General features: G+C 48.4%; 2 protein-coding genes across 4 annotated transcripts in view; both read left to right on the top strand.

The window, feature by feature from the left end:
• Positions 1-453: 453 nt before the first annotated feature.
• On the top strand, positions 454-14,950 carry SF3B2 (splicing factor 3b subunit 2). Of its 2 annotated transcripts, XM_028153854.2 has the most exons (22): positions 454-614; positions 781-830; positions 1,130-1,207; positions 2,195-2,443; positions 2,655-2,705; positions 3,640-3,757; positions 4,088-4,188; positions 4,527-4,623; positions 4,765-4,856; positions 5,231-5,446; positions 5,595-5,732; positions 5,896-5,976; positions 6,158-6,385; positions 7,412-7,561; positions 8,461-8,550; positions 8,650-8,757; positions 10,011-10,118; positions 10,389-10,531; positions 10,617-10,718; positions 13,979-14,078; positions 14,201-14,386; positions 14,712-14,950. In XM_028153854.2, exons 1-22 carry the CDS (start codon positions 482-484, stop codon positions 14,781-14,783), a joined length of 2,691 nt encoding a protein of 896 aa, XP_028009655.1. In that variant the 5' UTR covers positions 454-481; the 3' UTR covers positions 14,784-14,950. The 2 variants fall into 2 exon arrangements, with proteins under 2 accessions (XP_028009655.1, XP_054580748.1); XM_054724773.1 differs by lacking the exon at positions 2,655-2,705.
• A 1,284-nt stretch (positions 14,951-16,234) lies between these two features.
• The window catches only part of PACS1 (phosphofurin acidic cluster sorting protein 1), a 99,341-nt gene continuing 95,143 nt past the window's right edge, over positions 16,235-20,432 (top strand). Inside the window, exon 1 of one of the 2 annotated variants that reach the window (XM_054724653.1) lies at positions 16,235-16,838. In XM_054724653.1, the coding sequence (XP_054580628.1) occupies positions 16,489-16,838 (350 nt within the window). In that variant the 5' untranslated portion in view covers positions 16,235-16,488. The remainder of the gene's footprint in view (positions 16,839-20,432) is intronic. The other variant, XM_008146928.3, reaches the window with a different exon arrangement.

The raw sequence follows: 20,432 nt of genomic DNA, 5'->3' as shown, positions 1-20,432 counted from the left end.
GGGCCGGGGTGGGCCGGCAGACAATCAGACGCGGTTTTATCACAGGCATCGGCTGCAACCTTCTGCTTTTGGCGCCCGCAACGCGCGGCGGCTGGGGAATTAGTCTCTCGGAACTCCCAGGGAACGTAGGCGTCGGGGCCTCTCACACCAGATCAGGGAGGCGGAAGGTTAGCGGTCTGAGCTCTGGCCAGTCAGACGCTGAAAGCAAGCCCTCCGGGAGCGGCCCTCCGGGAGCGACCCTCCATCCCCGCAGCCCCGCCCCTGCGCCAGTCCCCAGTGTCCCCGGTGCCGTGGCCGAGTGCCGAACTACAACTCCCAGAAGGCTTCGCGACCATGGGCAAACGACAGGGGGTGGGCCTCTATCCGAGCAGCCTTCCAACCCGGGAGGGACGTGGCGTTCCGCGCTGCCGGAAGTTCCGGGAAGTGGGCCCCGAGTCTGGCGCGAGCTTCCGTATTGGTCGCGCGCTTTGCTGCTGCTAAGATGGCGGCTGAACATCCCGAGGCTCCCAAAGGAGAGTTGCAGCTGCCGCCGCCGCCACCTCCTGGTCACTATGGCGCCTGGGCTGCCCAGGAGCTTCAGGCCAAACTGGCAGAGATCGGCGCTCCGATCCAAGGTAAGGAGAACTGGAGATCAAGAGCCAGCCGCGTAGGCCTGCGGGGAAGCGGAGCCCGGTTACCCCGGAGATTGGGGGGCGGAGGCGGGCTGCTGGGGCCTGACTTGGGCGGACGGGCCTGACGCGGCTCGGCTTGACTTACGGAATGATTCTCTGCTTTGCACAGCAGGGAGTCGGGAGGAGCTAGTGGAACGGCTGCAGAGCTACACCCGCCAGGTAAGTGTTGGCGGCGGGATGTCGGGTTGGCCGAGCTTCTGGAGGAGGCCTATCATGACCTCTCAACTCGGTCTTCGTTCTTTGTGTTCCTCGGCACAGCTAGCGGGGCTTTCCCTTTTTGCGTGTTGTTGTCTTTACCTGCTCTCGTGTAACCGTTTCTGTACACCTACTGGTCTTCCCCAGTGCCCAGCCCGAGCTCCAGCAGACAGGCACTGGGTACATTTTGTTGCATGGATAGGAGTGAACATCCCTTAGTGGACTAACTGCTCTTGGACTGACCTAGAGTTTCTCTTTTGCAGACTGGTATTGTACTGAATCGGCCGGTTCTAAGAGGTGAAGATGGGGACAAAGCAGCTCCCCCTCCCATGTCAGCGCAGGTAAGATGGTGGTTCCACTTTATAAGATCCCTTTTGCTTAGATAGGTCCTTCTCACATGTAGTGTATTGGGGATGCAACTAGGAGATTGGGCAGGGAGGTGCTGCAATGACAGAATTAGGAGCTCTTCAATTCGTCGTTGGTCCTGATCCTTGCATCCTTCCCCAGTGTCCGGTCCTCCAAATTCTACTTATCATTTAAGATTTAGCTCAAATATTTGGAAGCCTGACTTGATTTACCTCCACGTCCCTAAACCAGTTGGAAGTAATCACTGTCTTTGTCCTCCTGGGGCGTAGTTCCTGTATTCATTGAGACATTAGGGGTCACTCCTTGATTTGATTTCATACCCTCTATGTTTACTGAGCCATTGGGAGACACTGGCTCCCATTTATTTAAGTCCTCTCGACTTCCATGTTCTTTCTGACCCAGGATTTTACTCTTTATTTACAGCAGTGGCTCTGACCTGGGATCCATTGATTTGTGTGTGGGGTCAGGAGTTCTTAGATGGCCTTTAAAGGTGTCCCTGAATCTCCTGAAATTGCATGCACAATCTGTGTTCATGCCAGGCTAGTGTGGCTCAGTGGTTGAGGGTCAACCTATGAACCAGGAGGTCAGGGTTCATTTCCGGGTCAGGTCACACAAATTGCGGCTTGATCCCCAGTAGGGATAGTGCAGGAGGCAGTCAATCAATGATTCTCATCATTGATGTTTCTCTCTCTCTCCCTCTCCCTTCTTTCTGAAACCAATAAGAATCTATTTTTTAAAATCTGTGTTCATGATATTTTTCTGAGGAGAAAATCAATAGCTTTCATTGGTTGGTGCCCCAAAGTTAACATCTTTTCTTAGTATTGCTATAGAGTATTGTCTTGAATGTGAGAGCTGTATGTCATTTGACTTTGAATCCCAGCACTTGTCAGATAGTAGATCCCCAGCAAATGTCTGCAGTAGATAAATGCTTCCTAGATTATGATCATATATTTTTTCCACAGCTCACTGGGATTCCGATGCCACCGCCACCCATGGGCCTCCCCCCTCTGCAGCCTCCTCCACCACCTCCACCACCTCCACCAGGCCTTGGCCTTGGTTTTCCTATGGCAGTTGGACCCCGCCCACCAAACTTGGGGCCCCCACCTCCTCTCCGTGTGGGTGAGCCTGTGGCGTTGTCAGAGGAGGAGCGGCTGAAGCTGGCGCAGCAGCAGGCAGCGTTGTTGATGCAGCAAGAGGAGCGCGCCAAGCAGGTAGGAAGGGCATCAGGCAGTCTGGGCCTGGGTCTTGAAGGGGGAGTGGAGCCTCAGAGAGAGATGGATTCTGGGGCCAAACCTTCTGGGAAGGTCTGGACCAAAGACTGACACTTAGGTCTTAGGCTGGAAGAGGACCCCAGGAAGCAGAGTTGAGGCAGACTGGCCTGTGGGGTATCAGTGCAGGCATGAGCTTGTTTTCTTTTTTTAGCAGGGAGATCATTCACTGAAGGAACATGAGCTCTTGGAGCAACAGAAGCGGGTAATGCCCCTCATTTTAACTTGGACCCCATGTTCCAATTCCTGGGCTATCACTTCTAGTGCTTAGTGTCCAAAATAAGATGCACCATTCAACATTACCTTACCCTCAACTAAATTTCAGTATTTCCCAAATCATTTCATCTTTCTTATACCTGAGGGCTTGCTGTGGCCTGCAGCCTGTTTTTTGTATGGCCTGCAAGCTAAGAATTGTTTTTATATTTTTAGAGGATTGTTAAAAAGTAAAAAAGGAAACCCAAGAGTATACAAAGGAGTCCATACACTGGCCCAATATTTACTCTCTGGCCCATTACAGAAAAATTTGCTGATCCCTTCTAGTCTTACATGATGTCGTTTTAGGCACCATGGAGGGGACTCTGGGCTAATGTAGTCATTTGTATTGGACTCAGGCTGAGTGTGGTGGGTAGAGGTTAGGGAACGGCACATGAGACATTTGGCCCCACAGGTGCATTGTGTCAGTTACCTAATGGCTTACTCGGAGTATCAGAAAATAGGCATTAACTGCACCAGACATGGAAGTATTTATGAAGTACTCTCTTTGCCCAGATTGTGCTAGATCTTGAGGGGTAGATATAAGAAAAGAATTCACTGTTTCTTAGAGATAACTAATCTTTTGGGAAGAAAACTTGTTAAAAATAGAAGTCAGTGTCTAAGCTAAATAGTAAATTCTCTGCTAGGAATGTGGGCTTTTTCTCAGCGTTATTTCCAGGGGTTTGGTTTTGTGGTGAGAGGGGCTCCTCCGTGTGGATCAGTATCCAGGAAGTGGGCGGGGGGGGGGGGGGGGGGATGTGGGGATCTCAGGACTCCAGTGGTACCTGTTTGTCCTCCTTGTCCTGTTACCCGGCTGAAAGAATGCATTTGCCAGGAGCTGCCTGCCCAGTGGGTTTTCAGGCTGTGTCTCCGCTTCCTCCTCACAGGCAGCTGTGTTACTGGAGCAAGAACGGCAGCAGGAGATCGCCAAGATGGGCAGCCCGGTCCCTCGACCCCCACAAGACATGGGCCAAATGGGTGTTCGCACTCCTCTGGGTCCTCGAGGTAAGACCTCAGAAATGAAAGGAAAGGGCAAGGAAGGTGATGAAAATTTTATTTATTTAAGTATATAGCACATTTAAAAACTGTATGTGTCAAAAGTGAATTTTCATAAACTTGAATACATCCCTACAACCAGCACCTGGGCCAAGAACCAAAACATTACCAGCACCCCAAAAGCCCTCCTGGCTCTCCTCCAGCCACCCTCTCCCCCTAAGGGTAACCATCACTCTTAACTTTTAGCATGCAAGGAAGGTAGTTCTTAAAATTAGTGTTTCTCTCTTTTTTTGTTGTTGTTATCTCTTCTCACATTGGGTTTTTGGATTTCTTTCTTAGTTGCTGCTCCCGTGGGCCCCACTCCTACTGTTTTGCCCATGGGGGCCCCGGTTCCCCGGCCTCGTGGTCCCCCACCACCTCCTGGAGATGAGAACAGAGAGGTGAGATTGGCGATTTCTTCCTAGAGAGAGGAGAGTGTGGTTTAGAAGGGGACTGTTTCTGGATTTTTAGAAAAGGATTCTGAGAGAAGATGGGAGGACTTCTGGGGGTGGGAGTGAGAGTAAGGGCATAGGTAATTCAGACATATTTAGGCAGGTCAGGAAGACATTTCTGGGGCAGGGTTCTGTGCTTCGCTCTGCGGGATGGTTGAATGCAGTTGGTGGTGTCCGCTCCCTGCTGTTTATGTCATGTGGCCAGTAGCTTTTCTAGTAGGAGAGGTGGAAATCGTTGGGAAAGGGGCACTGAGGTTACCTCCCTCTGCCTGGGGTGTCTCTGACAGATGGACGACCCCTCTGTGGGCCCCAAGATCCCCCAGGCTTTGGAAAAGATCCTGCAGCTGAAAGAGAGCCGCCAGGAAGAGATGAACTCTCAGCAGGGTGAGTGCATTGTCGTCCTGAGGGCTGCAAGAACAACCTGCAGTGGCTGATGCCGAGGAGGTTTGGTAAAGGGGTTACAGTGAGCAAGTAGCAGGGCAGTGGCCCTGAGAGGACACTGATGGCCACCTTCCTCCCTTACAGAGGAGGAGGAAATGGAAACAGACACACGCTCGTCCCTGGGCCAGTCAGCATCAGAGACTGAGGAGGACTCAGTGTCCATATCCAAAAAAGAGGTATGGGATGGAGCTGGGTGGAAGGAATGCAGGAGGTGGGATTTGGGCACTAAAACAGCTCCCATTCTAAGTGTTCAGAAAGCAGTGGCTGCTGATACAGTTTCTATCTCCAGCATCATGTAGATAGTTTTTGTTTGATTGCCATAAGTCCTTTTGAGTTCTGAGGACAATGCATGCCTACATTTTAGAGATAAACTGAGTTTCTGAGAAGTATAGTAATTCACCCAGAGGCACACAGCTGGAGAGGGACAGAATTTTGGAGTCTGACTTCAAGGCCTTCGTTCTCAGCCTCTTGAGGAAATAGGGGGAGATTAGAGGTGCGGACAGGCATGGTGTTGGATTTCCTGACCCATTGGTTCTACTTGTTTTGGCAGAAAAATCGGAAGCGTCGGAACCGAAAGAAGAAGAAAAAGCCCCAGCGGGTCCGAGGGGCGTCATCTGAGAGTTCTGGGGACCGAGAGAAAGAGTCAACCCGGTCCCGTGGCTCTGAGTCTTCAGCTGCTGATGTTGAAATTGAATATGTGACTGAAGAACCTGAAATTTATGAGCCCAACTTCATCTTCTTCAAGAGGATTTTTGAGGCTTTCAAGGTACAAGGAGCAGTCCTCTTAGGGGGCAGATTGAGCAGGGAAGGGGTACGGAGGGGGAAAGGTGGGATAAGGAGGACGTCTTCAGGTCCGGGTTCAGAAACTAGGGAGGGGCCCAGGGCTGGGGTTTCTACATTGTCTGCCTCCTCAGCTCACCGATGATGTGAAGAAGGAGAAGGAGAAGGAGCCAGAGAAACTCGACAAACTGGAGAACTCTGCAGCCCCCAAGAAGAAGGGCTTTGAGGAGGAGCACAAGGACAGCGATGACGATAGCAGTGATGATGAACTGGTGAGGCCCACACCCTCCTGTCAGGACACAAGGACTCCAGAGAGGGGCCATGGTGAACTCTGGCCGAGGAGAATCCCTTTGGTGGCTGAAGGTTTGGGGTAAGCTGGGCAGTCTGATTGACATCGAAGAGTCCTGCTCAAAAGAGAGAATTGTTCTGTTCTAGGAAAAGAAGCCAGAAGCCCCTAAGCTGTCCAAGAAGAAGTTGCGCCGAATGAATCGATTCACTGTGGCTGAACTTAAGCAGGTGAGACCCAGCTGATCCAGCAGGCGCTGGAGCTCCGAGACCCCCTAGGGAGTTTTGCTTGGGGGAGGAGAGTTTTGAAGGAGGCCTAGATGACTTAGGTATGGGACTTTTGAGAAAGAGAAATAAAAAGCTGCAGACCGAAAAGGTTGGGGCTTTCTTGAGGTGTGTTGTTGTTTTTCAGCTCGTGGCTCGGCCCGATGTTGTGGAGATGCATGATGTGACAGCACAGGACCCTAAGCTCTTGGTCCACCTCAAGGCCACTCGGAATTCTGTGCCTGTGCCACGCCACTGGTGTTTTAAGCGCAAGTACCTGCAGGGCAAACGAGGCATTGAGAAGCCCCCCTTTGAGCTGCCAGACTTCATCAAACGCACAGGCATCCAGGAGATGCGGGAGGCCCTGCAGGAGAAGGTGAGGGTCTGGTTGGGGCTCAGATCTGCCCTCGGGGAGCCATGTCCTTAATAGCAGCCTGCTTCAAACCTGGGATCTGGTTCCCAAAACCCACCTTCTTGTTAGTTGTCTAATTATCCGTTCTCGACTTCTAGAAGTCAGCACTGTATGTGACACAGCAAGAAGGGCAGTCCCCACCTCTGTGGTCAGAACTAGCTCTCCTGCCCCACCCAGAGACTTCTCGTTCTGAATGGTCCATTTTCTTCCTGTCTCCTCGTCCCCTCTGCCTGCACTTGCCCAGCTATCTTTGTTCTGCACATGGTGCCTCCTTTCTCCACGTGTTGCTTCTGACTTTGTAGTTCTCTGCCTCCAGTGTGAGCCCGATACATTCTATGGCTAGATTCATGGTAGTTGTGTGACTTCTTAAATTTGAAATTTGAAATACTTTGAGTAGGCAGTAGTTGCATGTCCTACAAAAATTCAGGAGGTATAAAAGTACCAGGTGAAAACTCTGCCTTCCACTTAGACTGTTATCTGCCAGTTTTCTCCAGAGGCAACTCATGAGATCAGTCTCTGGATGAAATGGCTTTAAAAAATATTTATTGATATGAGCATAACTTCATATGATAAGTATATTTTGTTCAACATGAATCTTGTAATTTTAAGGGTTTGAGCAGGAAGGATTTTGGTGACTTTTTGAATGAGATAGATGAGGTTTCACTTTAGCTCTTTTGCGAGTGGGGAGCCAGGTCTATTAAGAGTTGGACTTGCTGCCGAAACTGGTTTGGCTCAGTGGATAGAGTGTCGGCCTACAGACTGAAAGGTCCCAGGTTCGATTCCGGTCAAGGGCATGTACCTAGGTTGCGGGCACATCCCCGGTAGGAGGTGTGCAGGAGGCTACTGATCGATGTCTCTCTCTCATCGATGTTTCTAACTCTCTATCCCTCTCCCTTCCTCTCTGTAAAAAATCAGTAAAATATATTAAAAAAAAAAAAAGAGTTGGACTTGCTAAATCCCTTTTAAGGTATGTCTTGCCTTTCTCCACAGGAAGAACAGAAGACTATGAAGTCAAAAATGCGAGAGAAGGTTCGGCCTAAGATGGGGAAGATCGACATCGACTACCAGAAACTGCATGATGCCTTCTTCAAGTGGCAGACCAAGCCAAAGCTGACCATCCATGGGGACCTGTACTATGAGGTTTGAGAAGTTTGGGAGTGGGGACCAGGGAGGCAACGCTGGGCCTTAGGTCATAGCTCTGTAACTATTGGTTGGAAGGGCTTTTTAAAAAGTGTATCTTTTTTTTTTTTTTTTACTGATTTTAGAGAGAGAGGGAGAGAGAGTTAGAAACACCACTGAGAGAAACATTAACATTGTCTGTCTCCTGCACGTCCCCCGCTGGGGATCAATTCTGAAACCCAGGCATGTGCCCTGACTGGGAATCAAACCAGTGACCTCTTGGGGTATTGGTCTATGCTCAACCACTGAGCCACATTGGCTAGGCTGGAAGGACTTCTGAAGCTGGTACAGTGGCCTCTCCCCTCAGCCTCAGAGTTGTCCATTAACTCTCCTTGAATGGGATGGAATTTGAAATCTTCAAATGAGGCATTTTTTTGGAGAGGTGCAGACCGTGTCTTTGAAATGATATTTATGTTGGGTGGTTGAGGGACAGGGGCAGATGCTTCTAGGAAACATTTAATACTGGGGATCGGAGAAAACTTTTTGTTTCTGATCCTTAAACTATTAATGACTATGATACCCTGGAATTTTTGAGGTGGAAGGATCTTGGCAATCATCCGGTCAAATGCCTTCATTTTATAGATGAGAAAGCAGGTCCGGAATTTGCCCATGTTTTCATAGTGGGTTAATAATAGGACTGGGCGTCTTGCTTTTCCTCCTCCTTCCTGGCCTTTATTCCTGAACCTCCTCTAGCTGGGAAAGAAGCAATGAGAATCAGAGTGGGAATGAGGCAGCCCTCAGTGGGGTTGTGTATCTGATGTGAATCGGGACTTCTTATCTTTGTTCTCATGTCCTCTTGCCATTGAACTTCCAGTGTGTGTCTGGTGTTCACAATACAGCATGCTCTGCTTTTTCCTCAGGGGAAGGAGTTTGAGACACGACTGAAGGAGAAGAAGCCAGGAGATCTGTCCGATGAGCTAAGGATTTCCTTGGGGATGCCAGTAGGACCAGTGAGTGACGGGCAGCAGAGAAGAGGGTGGGAATTGGAGCGGAAGGGAGATTAAGGGATAGGGCTGGGTAGATGGTATTTTGTTCTCTTTTTCCTGCAGAATGCTCACAAAGTTCCTCCCCCGTGGCTGATTGCCATGCAGCGATATGGACCACCCCCGTCGTACCCAAACTTGAAAATCCCTGGGCTGAACTCACCCATCCCTGAGGTGAGCACTGTCCTTTCTTTCATTCTTAGCTGCCTCTGCTGTTAACTAGAGGACGTATTTTTTTCTCTCATTCCACCATTTGTATTTTTTGTTTAAAGAAAAAAGTAATAGGTTTTGTTTTTAAAAAGCTTGACATTGCCCTGGCTGGTTCGGCTCAGTGGATAGAGCGTTGGCCTGCAGACTGAAGAGCCCCTGGTTCGATTCCGGTCAAGGGCACATGCCTGGGCTGTGGGCTTGATCCCCAGTGGAGGGCGTGCAGGAGGTAGCCGATCAATGATTATCTCTCATCATTGATGTTTCTAATTCTCCCTCTCCCTTCCTCTCTGAAATTAATAAAATATATATTTAAAAAAAAAAAGTCTGACGTGACCCTAGCTAGTTTGGCTCAGTGAATAGAGAGTTGGCCCATGAACTGAAGGGTCCCAGGTTCGATTTCATCAAGGGCATGTACCTAGGTTACAGGCTCGGTCGGGGCACTTGCAGGAGGCAACCAATGGATGTGTCTCTCACATACCAATTTTCTCTTTCTCTGTCTCTCCCCTCCATTCCACTCTCTCTCAAAAAAAAAAAAAAAAGCAATGGAAAAATATCCTCAGATGAGGATTAACAAAACAACAACAAAACTCCCCAAACAAACCAAACAATCTGATCTGCTCATATAAAATAATCAGAATTGAGAAGTACAAAGATGAAAACAAATCACTCACAATTGCACCTCAGAAATACATGGTCTTAACATTCAGTGAATGTGTTTCCAGATATCTCTCTGGTTTATATGTGGATTGATACATAGCAATAATTTTATGGCAGGAATGGCATTAAATTCTTATTTTTAAATAAAAAGCATTAACTTAAAAATTAACAGACAACAAAGTAATTGGAATGAAAAAGAAGTAATTGTTAAGCTTCAGAAATTCTTAAGAGAAATATATTCTAAAAGCTTTCCAAAAGTTAGGGAAAAAATCAATAAGAAGTGGGAGTCATGTGTTTTAAAGAACACGTTTCAGTTTCAGACACTATGGATTCTACCACAAATGCTGAGGTTATTCACATATTTTCTGACTCCCACCTCTCCATTCTATTGCTTCCAGATTTTTGTTGCTTAATACTTTTGCTATATAATGCTTTGATAACAGTAATCCTTCTCTGAAATCATAATTTCCAGAGCTCCCAAAGTGTAGACTCTTTTCTAGGGCGTCAGTGTTTCTTTAGGAGCTGAGCAGTAGAATTGACTTGCATTTACTCTCTTGCAGAGCTGTTCCTTTGGGTACCATGCCGGTGGCTGGGGCAAACCCCCAGTAGATGAAACCGGGAAACCACTCTATGGGGATGTATTTGGAACCAATGCCGCTGAATTTCAGGTATGGGCCATGGCTGGCAAGCTTAGTCTTACTTAAGGTCATGAAGTTTAGAGATAGTTTATAGTTTCATTATCATTGAGCTGTTGTGAATTTTCAACATCTGAAGAAGGGCACGCATTTTTCTGAGTAAATAAAAACCCCCCACTAGAATATAAGCTCTTTGAGCAGAGATTATCTGTTATTCTTCTATCAGTATTAGTTTCCTGTTACAACAGCTTGATACCTAATTAGGTAGTAAACATCTGTTGAATGATTAGTGATCTCTTTCAGACCAAGACTGAGGAAGAAGAGATTGATCGGACTCCTTGGGGGGAGCTGGAGCCATCTGATGAAGAGTCTTCAGAAGAAGAGGAAGAGGAGGAAAGTGATGAAGACAAGCCAGATGAAACAGGCTTTATTACCCCTGCAGACAGGTGGGGATGCAGAGTCTGCCCTCTGAACTAGTCTGTCTGTCTTTGGAGACTCTCTTTACTCCAAGCCCTGTTCCTGTCTTTACAGTGGCCTCATTACGCCTGGAGGATTCTCATCAGTGCCAGCTGGAATGGAGACTCCTGAACTCATTGAGCTGAGGAAGAAGAAGATTGAGGAAGCGATGGATGGGTGAGGGAATCAGGCAGGACCGAGAAGGGAGGACTTTCTTTCCTTCAGTTTCTAGGCTGACTGGTTGACATTTGTCACCCCCCCACACACACACACACACACTCACATACGAAATTATTGAATACCAACTCTGTGCCAGGCACTGCTCTAGATGTGGGGACTGAGCAGTGAAAAAGACGGGCAAGATAGACTCATCAGAGAACAAGATAATTTCCGATGTGGAGAGGACAGTGAAGGAGAGGAAACTGGGTAATGGGATATAGAAGGATTGGGTGGTGGGAGGTATTTGAGCTGAGAGCTGGATTTTAGGAAAGAGCCAGTCACAGGATGATGGGGGCAGAAGGAACTGTAAGTACAAACTGTGACGGCCCTAAGCCAGGCACAGGTTGTGCATGGTCATGCATTTTGAAGCTCTGTTGTTAGGTATGTAAACGTGTGGGAGTAAGTCTTCTTGATGAATTGACCCCCTTTTTTCATGAAATGATTTCTTGTCTCTGTTCTTTGTTTCCTTTTTCCCATTTTCCTACATTTTGGATTAATTGAACATTTTTTATGATTCCATTTTATCTTCTTTTTTGACTGAGCAACTGTAAATTATTATTTTAGTGGTTGCTTTAGGGTTTAGAATGTGTGTCTTTATCACAATCTATCTTCAAGTGATATTATACCACTTCAGATAATATTAAGAACCTTACAAAAGTGTACTTGCATTTTCCCCTCCCAACTTTTGCACTATTGTCATACATCTTACTTTTACATGTTATAAATCCTACACTATATGGTTATTAGTTAATTTTATTTTAATGGTTAATTATCTTTTAGAGAGATTTAAGTAATAAGAATCATATATTACTAACCTACATAATTACCATTTCCAGTGTTCTTTCTTTTCTTTGTGTATATCTAGGTTGATGTCTGGTATCATTTTCCCTCTGCTAAAAGTCTTCCTTCAGCAGTTCTTGTTTCGAGTCTGCTGATCATGAATTGTTTTTGCTCTCGCGGTCTAAAAATGTCTTCATTTGCCCTTCCTTTTTGAAAGATTTTTGTCAGGTATAGGATTCTAGATCGAATTTTTTTCTTTCAAGTACTTTAAAGATGTTGCTCTAGTGTCTCATTGTTTCTAATGTGAAATCTGTCTTCATCCTTTTCTTCCCCTGTGCATGATACTTTCCTCTGGCTGCTTTTAAGATTTTCTTGCTGTTTTGAGCAATTCGATTATGCTGTGCAGTGTAGGATGGAATATTGTGTGGTTTTCATGTTTTTTTGCTTAGAGTTTTGTTAAGTATCTTGAATCTGGATTTATAGTTTTTATTAATTTTGGAAAAATTGTGGCCATTATTTCGCCAAATATTTTTTTCTTTTCTCTCTTTTGGGAACTCCAATTATACATCTCTTTTAGATCTCTTAAAGTTGTCCCACTGCTTACTAGTATTTCAAAAAATATCTCTTTTCTCTTTGTATTTCCCTTTAGAAAATTTCTGTTCACATGTTTAATATTTTTTCTGCAGTTTCTAATCTGACTTGAATTACATCCAATGTAGTCTTTATCTCTAGCCTTAGGATTTGGGTCTTTTTATATCTTCTGTATCTCTTATTTAACATTTGAACATATGGAATGCAGTAATAATAACACTTTAATGTACTTACCTGCGAATGCCAACTGTGTCTGCTGTGCCAGTTCTGGGTTGATGTAAATTGATTGTTTTTCTCATTAAGGATTGTATTTCTCTGCTTCTTTGCATGCCTGTTAGGTTTTGATTGGATGCTAGAATTTGTGAAATGTACCTTGTTAGGTACAGGATACTTTTGTATTCCTGTAAATCTTTAGCTTTGTTCAGGGATATAGTTAAAGTACTGGGAAACAGTTTGATTCTTTCAGGTCTTGCTTGTCAGATTAGGCTAGACTGAAGCATTGTTCAGTCCTCTGCACTACTGAGACACAAGACACTGCATACTTTGCTCAGTGCCCTGTTAACCAGGAGGTTTAGTTTGCCTAGTGGGACGAGGCACTATTCCCTGAGTACGTGGCAGGTATTGTTACCAATAATCCTTTCAGGTGGTTCTCTCCCTGGCCCGTGTAGTGTCCTCACATGCAGTACTCGCCTGAGTACTTGAGGGGGACCCTCTGCAGGTCCCTTGAGTTCTCCAGTCTCTGGGCTGCTTTCTCTCCTCCAGTACACTGACCTATGCTCTTCAGCTGCCTTGGTCTCCCTGCACTTTCAGCTTCATCCCTTCAACTCATGGAGACCTCTGGTTTCTACATGGGTTACTCCTTCTTGTTTTGTGTTCTGCAGACTCTCCATGTAGTAGGCTGGGCAATTGAAGGATTCACCTCATTTCTTAACCTGTCTGTCAGGAATCACTGTCCCTCATTGTCCCATGTCCACTATTGTACCGTTTCCAGATAGTATTAAGAATCTTACATCTATTTTCCCCATTTTTGGGGGTTGTTTCGGCGGGGGGGCGGGTATATCTAGCCCCCATTGCTCCTTGTCAGAAAGCAGAAGTCTCAAGTTTTGCATATTTAAGACAGAAAAAGAAAGAAGGGTACTGTGGTTGAGTATAATGAGCAGGAATTAGGTAAGGGGCTGGATTATGAACTCTTTAGGCCATGGTAGAGTTTGGACTTTATTCAAATCACAATCAAAAGCCTCAGTGGGTTTTGAGCAAAGGAAGGACAGCATCTGAGTGCCATTTTAAGGCATTAGCTCTGGCGGCTGTGTGAGAATAGATTGTCACCTCTCCCGGGGAGCAGCAGGGATGAAGCCATGTCTGGGTTGATATTTGTAGATTTGCTCTTGTGTTTCAAATGTGGTGAGACCGGCTGTAGACCGTTTTTGCACCAGTGGAAGGGCTGGGAGTTTGAGTTCCGTATGTTAAAGCGCCAGGCACAACGTTGGGCAGGAACTGCTGTAACCTCTTCTCTCCTGCTAGCTTCCCTGTACCAGCGATCTTTTGGAAAGTTTCAGCCTCTGACCCTTAGCCCTTCGCATGTGGGAGTCTTGGTCTCTGATACCCTAAACTTGGGGATCCCTTAACTCCGTCTCTGTACTCCTTCCAGGCTGTATTCCCCAGAATTGGCACCAACCCAGTTCTGTCCTCTCATGGGCAGCTTGTGCATCACTTTCTCCCCTGGGTGTCTCGGAATATCTCCAGGGTGCTGGGTGGAGGTGCTGTCCGTGTTCCTTTTGCTTCCGCTTCCGCTTCAGGAGGCCCTTTCATCCCTTCCATTTTGGGTTTGACCCCTTTGTATTTTGCAGAAGCGAGACACCTCAGCTGTTCACTGTGTTACCAGAGAAGAGAACGGCCACCGTTGGGGGAGCCATAATGGGATCGACCCACATCTATGACATGACCACGGTGAGTACTTGGAGGACACTGCTTTTGGGGACTTGACAGGGGGCAGAAGGTAGGGCTTCTGAGCCTCTCTTTTAAGATGACAAAGCTCTGATCCCTTTTTTCTTTTCTGATCACTTTTCTAGGTTATGAGCCGGAAGGGCCCGGCCCCTGAGCTGCAAGGTGTGGAAGTGGCTCTGGCACCTGAAGAGTTAGAGCTGGACCCCATGGCCATGACCCAGAAGTATGAGGAGCATGTAAGGGAGCAGCAGGCACAAGTGGAAAAGGAAGACTTTAGTGACATGGTGGCTGAGCACGCTGCCAAACAGAAGGTAGGAGCTCACACCAGAAGCCTGGGCTGGGGACTGGGACTCCTTTTTCAGTGGAGTGGTGTCCTCTAGTGGTGGGTGTGAGGGAGCACGGGTGCCTGCTGTCCTAAGCTTCCTTGGTGCTGGAAGCCTTAGAAATGCTCCGGTGGGCTGTCCTCCTTAAGGATGATGAAATAGGCACAGGGAGGGGAAGGAACTTATACAAGTCTGAGAATCCAGTTTCAGCACTTTTTCCACAGACGTATGTGGCTGTGTCAGGCTGTCCACCCTTGTTTTGGGGATCAGTGGGTGGTTGAACCTGTTCTAACCTGTTTCTCTTTCTCTCTAGCAAAAGAAACGGAAAGCTCAGCCTCAGGACAGCCGTGGGGGCAGCAAGAAATACAAGGAGTTCAAATTTTAGGTCCCCCTCACACATCCAGCCCTCCTTCAGGCCCTCTGCTTGGTTGCCTGGGCTTCACACATGGGTCCCCAAGAGCCAGCTCTCCCACATTCCCAAGGGCTTGTCATTCATGTTCTTATTTTAGACCTGTTTTGTAAATAAAGCTGTTTCCCAAGGAAAGAGATGAATATGTAACACTCCTGATCTTCCTTCATCTTTCAGTCCCTCCTGCAAATGGACTAAAACAGCCCTTTCTACACCTTCAGGGCGGTCCCAGTGACCAGGGGCATGCACCTGGGTCCTGTGTTGCCGCTGAGACTGGTGATAAAGCCATAGTGTGCCGAAATTGTTTTACCACTGCCTGCCTTTGTAGGAAGGCTAGGGAAGTACTTGAAGTTCTGGTTTGACCTTACTACTTTGTCCTTGGGGCTAAAATAGCCAGCTTAGCGCCCTGGCCGGGCTGAGGAAGTTCAGTGGGCTTGGGAAGTAGGCCAGGTCAGGCCTTCCTAACAGACCTGTGGTCAGAAGAGGCAAAGTCCTTAGCCGACAGACAACACAGCTCACAGTACATGGTCCTGAGTCTGTATGATCCCATGGGTGGTGTCAGGTTTTGGGGTGTGTGTAGTGGGGGGCGGAGTTGGGGGCTTGCCTTCTCAAGTTCTAGTTCCCCATCCCCAGATACCTTCCCGGCAGACAGCACAGGTTGCACAGCTGGGTTAAAAGGCGTTTGCCGAGCGCTGGGGCGCTGTCTCCTGCTGCTGTGCCACTGGTGTTGGTGTGAGGGCACCCACAGAGGTGCGGGCGTGCAGGAGGCTTCAAGATGGTTTCTGGAGCGGGAAGTGTGGGAGACCCCACGGAGGACGTGCTAGTTGAGCCAGGCTTTGGGAGGAATAGAATTTGATATTTCCTAAGTGGTGAAGTAGAAAAAGCATTCCAAGAGGAAGGAATCGAGGGCAGGGTGGGGTCTTGGCCTCTGTAATGGCTCTTCGGGACAGGAGAAAGGTTGCCTCCAGCTGGGCCGGAGCTTTAGACTCCTCGGGGCCCAGGGCCTTGGTTCTCACACTGGAGAGAAGCGGGCGGCGGCCGGCCGCTGGGTGTCCACCGCTCCCTGCGCTGGTCTGGGCTGAGAACCCCGGGCCAGGTCCGCGGCGGGAAAGCGGGCTGGGAGGGGCGGCGGTTCTTCCCGGCTCCGCAGACCTGAGGGGCCGAGGCGCGCTCCCGCCACAGCCCTCTCCGGGCCGGGGCCGCGCCCCGGAAAAGCGGGGTTTCCGCTGGCCAGGCCGCGGCGGCCGAAAGGACGACGGGGGCGGGGGGAAGCCGGGTCGGCTGGCTGACAACCCGGAGTTGACGGGAGGGGCCGGCCCTGCGCGCGGCCCGCCGACCCCTCTCCGGGGCAGCGAGGGGCGCCGCGCGAGCCCGGGCCCCGCCCCTCGGCGCTGGGTGGGGCCGCCGAGCGGGGCCGCTCGGACACGCCCACTCAGTGTCTCGGCGGCGCGAGCCGCAACAGGCAGCGGCGGGCGAGCGCGAGGGCTGCGCGCCGGGAGGCCCCGCGCCTGCGTGCAGCTTCTCGCTCGCTCGCGCGCTCGGCGGGCGGGCTGAGGAGACCAGTCGAGCCCCCGCCGCTACCGCCGCTACCGCCGCCACCGCCGCCGGGGGAAAAGCCTGGGCGTCCTCTCGGCGTCGCTTCAATTCCCGTGACCCCGCGCCCCTCACCCCCGGCCGGGCCATGGCGGAACGTGGAGGGGCGGGCGGTGGTCCCGGAGGGGCGGGGGGTGGTAGCGGCCAGCGAGGCTCTGGGGTCGCCCAGTCTCCGCAGCAGCAGCCGACGCCACAGCAGCCGACGCCGCAGCAGCCGACGCCCCCCAAGCTGGCCCAGGCCACTTCGTCGTCCACGTCCACCTCGGCGGTGGCCGCCTCCTCCTCGTCCTCGTCCACGTCCACCTCCATGGCCGTCGCGGTGGCCTCGGGCTCCGCGCCCCCCGGCGGCCCGGGGCCAGGCCGCCCCCCCGCCCCCGTGCAGATGAACCTGTACGCCACCTGGGAGGTGGACCGGAGCTCGGCCAGCTGCGTGCCCAGGTGAGAGGGGCGGGGGGACGGGCCTGGGCCGCGGGCCGGACTGTGCTAGCCCCCGCCTTTCCATTCCCCTCGGTCCCATCGCCCAGGGGACGCCCCCTCCCTGGACTCCCCCCAGCTGCCCGCCGCCCTACCTGGCCCGGGCCTGGCCTCCCAGACTCTTCCTGCCGGGACCCCGCCCTCTCCTGGCAGCCCCACCTTCCGTCTCCGGCCGGACCACCCTCTTCCCCTCCCTAAGCGGGGCCTGGATTTTCAGCCTGGGCCTTCCTCCCGTGGATCTGACCGAATCCGGCCTCCCTCACGGTCAGTTTCCCCGCGTAAGTCAGACTTGCCCCTGCCTTGCCGGTGCCCGTGGGCTGTGCATATATTACATACATGTGGTATAGATCTCTCTTGATATCTCCCAATATGCTCAGCACCTGCCAAACGCGGCTGTCACCTTCTGCCGGGTAAAGCCCGTAGACTAACCCCAGGGGCCTTTGATTAGTCTTGAGCACACATGTTCATTTGATCTTAACATTGCACACATTCCGTCCCTGCCTCTATGGGCTTGTAGAAGTCCTATCTATTTAGTGTGCCTTGAAGTGTATTTTTCACCCCCTCCTTCCCCCTCCTGCAACTGGTCACAAATTCTAGCCCTGCAGGGCTACATAAAAGTACCGCCTTGTTCCTAAATTCAATCCATTCCTATCTGTTGAAACCATCTGGGGACTTTCCTTCCCTTGGTAAAACTTGCCCGACTTTGGGATATTTTATTTCTGTATCGGCAAGGCAATCTTTCTACAACTCTTTGGGGACAGTATGCAGTGTCTTGGAGTTTACCCCTTGAATAGACACTGGAGCTGGTTTTGCTCAGTAAGCCCAGACAAGTGCCTGGAGGCGATCTTTTTGTCACCTCGGAGTTGATTCTGTGCCTTGGAGTCTTGGGTTCACTTTTTACTCTGTTAGCCCGTTCCCCCCTCTTTATTTTGAATTATTTCATACATACAAAATTACACACACACACACACACACACACACACGCACACACGCACACGCACCCTAGATAGACTGTTAAAAAATGATGAGGAGCCTAGCTCGTGGCTCAGTGGTTGAGCGTCGACCTATGAACCGGGAGGTCACAGGGGTCAGGGCATATGCCTGGGTTTTGGGCTCAATCCCCAGTGTGGGGTGTGCAGGAGGCAGCTGATAATGATTCTCTCTCATCATTGGTGTTTCTGTCTCTCTCCCTCTCCCTTCCTCTCTGAAATAAATAAAAATGTATTTTAAAAAATGATGGGGAGTTCATCTCTATAGTTGACTGAGCTTAAGAAATAGAGCATTACCACTTAGGCTGAAGCCTCAGGGTGCCCCTTCCTGACCACATCCCCTTCTTCCCCCTAATGGTAAACATTATTCTGAATTGTGTGTTTATCATTTCCCTTGTCTCTTAAGACGAGTTTTATTATATTGATGCACCTCTAAATAATGTTTTCAGATTTGGAATGTTTTTGAAGTTTATGTAAATGCTATCATACTGTATGTTCTGCCACCTATTTTAGTGAGGGTTTGTTTTTTTAAACTTAACATTAGATTTATGAGAATCACTTTTAAGGTAGCTGTAGTTTAAATATTTTCACTAGTGGATAGAATTTCATTATATGAATATGTCATAACTCTCCTTTTGATGAACATTTGGGTTGTTTCCTGTTTGTTTACATAAACAGTCATACTTAAATATTTTTGTCCAGGACTCCTGGTGCTCCTTGCAGAAGTTTCTTTCATTGTCCTTATATGTAGGGATGGAATGTCTTTGCAGGGCATATACATCTGGAACTTTTAATGATTTGCCCCACTCTGCTCTTCAGGGCCTTTTTGTTTCAACTTCACTGATTCACTTTACTGGTTTACACTTTTTTCTCTGTAGGGTAATCAAGGAGGCACGTTAGTTTAGTTTGCTTTGGCCAGCACCCTAGCACAACACCAAACTCAAGTGTTCGTCTCTTGGTCCTAAGCAGGCCTCTCTCTTTTTGTTATAGGCCCGTCTCTAGCTGAAGTATTCTAATCAGCGTCTTTCAAACACAAAAGCTCTGTGCCCTTCCCACATGGAACCAGTGTGTTAGAACATGCTTGCCCATGCTTCCTTCACCTCTATCACTATGCTTGGTGATATTCGGACAGCTGCCTTCTCTAGCTGGTTAGATGGAAAGGAATAAGCCGATTGGAAAGAAGTTGCTGTGCAGCGGGGGTGGGAGGTGAGGGTGAGGGGGGATGGGGGATATAAATAAAATCACTAATTGCTTTTGATTTTTGGCCTGCTCCATTTAGTCACTGAAAAATTCATGTTTTAAGAAGTTATTAGCCCAAGAAACAGCCAGACATCCTGATCAAATCGGTAATTATTACGCTGAGTTGGTGTGAGAGGCTTAGGCTGCCTTGTTTTCCCCTGCAGGGGTTTGCAGTATGTCATGTCTACTGGCCAATCCTTGAGATTGTCAGCTGTCCTGCTCTGACTTTGTTTTTCAGCTGACATCCTTGTGCCTCCCAGCTCCTTGTGGAACACTTGTGCTCTTTGGAGCATGCTGTTTTATCTGCAGGATGGAAAATAACACCCAGTGGGGAGAAAATAGCCCTTCAAATTATTAGAGTCATCTGGTTAATTTGAAGTCTCCTCGGTATGCTTCATGTTGTTTAGAATATACTGGCAGTGTGCATTCTGTATATAGTCTAGAATTACATTCTTGTCTCGTGTAACTCACTGAGACACAGACATGAGATATCTGCACTTAAGACATGTAAACATGATTGTGGATCTAAGATTAACTATATATAAGAATTTTGTGGGATTCAGTTTTGTGAATTGTGATTCTTAGTGCAGAGAAGAGTTGGAAAGTTGAGTGTTAGGGTAGTCATGCTCCTTTTCTTGATTCCTATAGAAATATAACTTGTTTTTGGAAAAAAAATCCCTTTTTCTTTACTAGAGATTTAAATCAAAATGAGCAATGTAGTTGTTTCTCAGTTACATACTCTGCCTTTATTTAACATGTACTAAATTCCCTCAGATCCTATAGTCATTTTTTTAAATCATAAAAGCCAATTGTATTTCCCAGTGATCACCTCTGAAGAGTGAGGTCAGAGATAAGATTAGGGCTTTTTATGAGCAGATAGGTCTATTATAGTTCTTTTATGAAATTCACAGCTTTTGAAGTTGGCATTGTTTTCCCTCCATAGTAAGTAGTACTTCTCTACCTGTGGTCTATGGTATGTATAGTGGTGTGACACCATGTGACATGCTTCTTGATGTTAAAGAAAGGGTTTTAGTCTCATAGTTATCCCTTCTCTTTGGTCTTTGTGTGAAGTTTTCCGTTTTTGAATTCCTTAAGTAGGAGAGGCGGAAAAATTATTAAATTTCACAAGTATACAACATTTTCTCATGGTGTAAACTATTAGGAGTCAAAAAGTGCTCTGCTGCATCACTTACAGACTATATCACATTTGTCTTTTAGCAAAGAACATTTGCATATCTTTATTTGTACGTGTACTTAGGGAAACAGTTCAGTAGTTATTAGTCACATTTCTCCTTAGACTTTTTTTTAAGTGGGTACTGAAGTTAAACCT

The sequence above is a fragment of the Eptesicus fuscus genome, chromosome 13, assembly GCF_027574615.1.
Source record: "Eptesicus fuscus isolate TK198812 chromosome 13, DD_ASM_mEF_20220401, whole genome shotgun sequence".
Lineage (NCBI taxonomy): Eukaryota > Metazoa > Chordata > Mammalia > Chiroptera > Vespertilionidae > Eptesicus > Eptesicus fuscus.
Note: the sequence above shows the minus strand (reverse complement) of the source record. Positions and strands in the feature narration are given on the sequence as shown.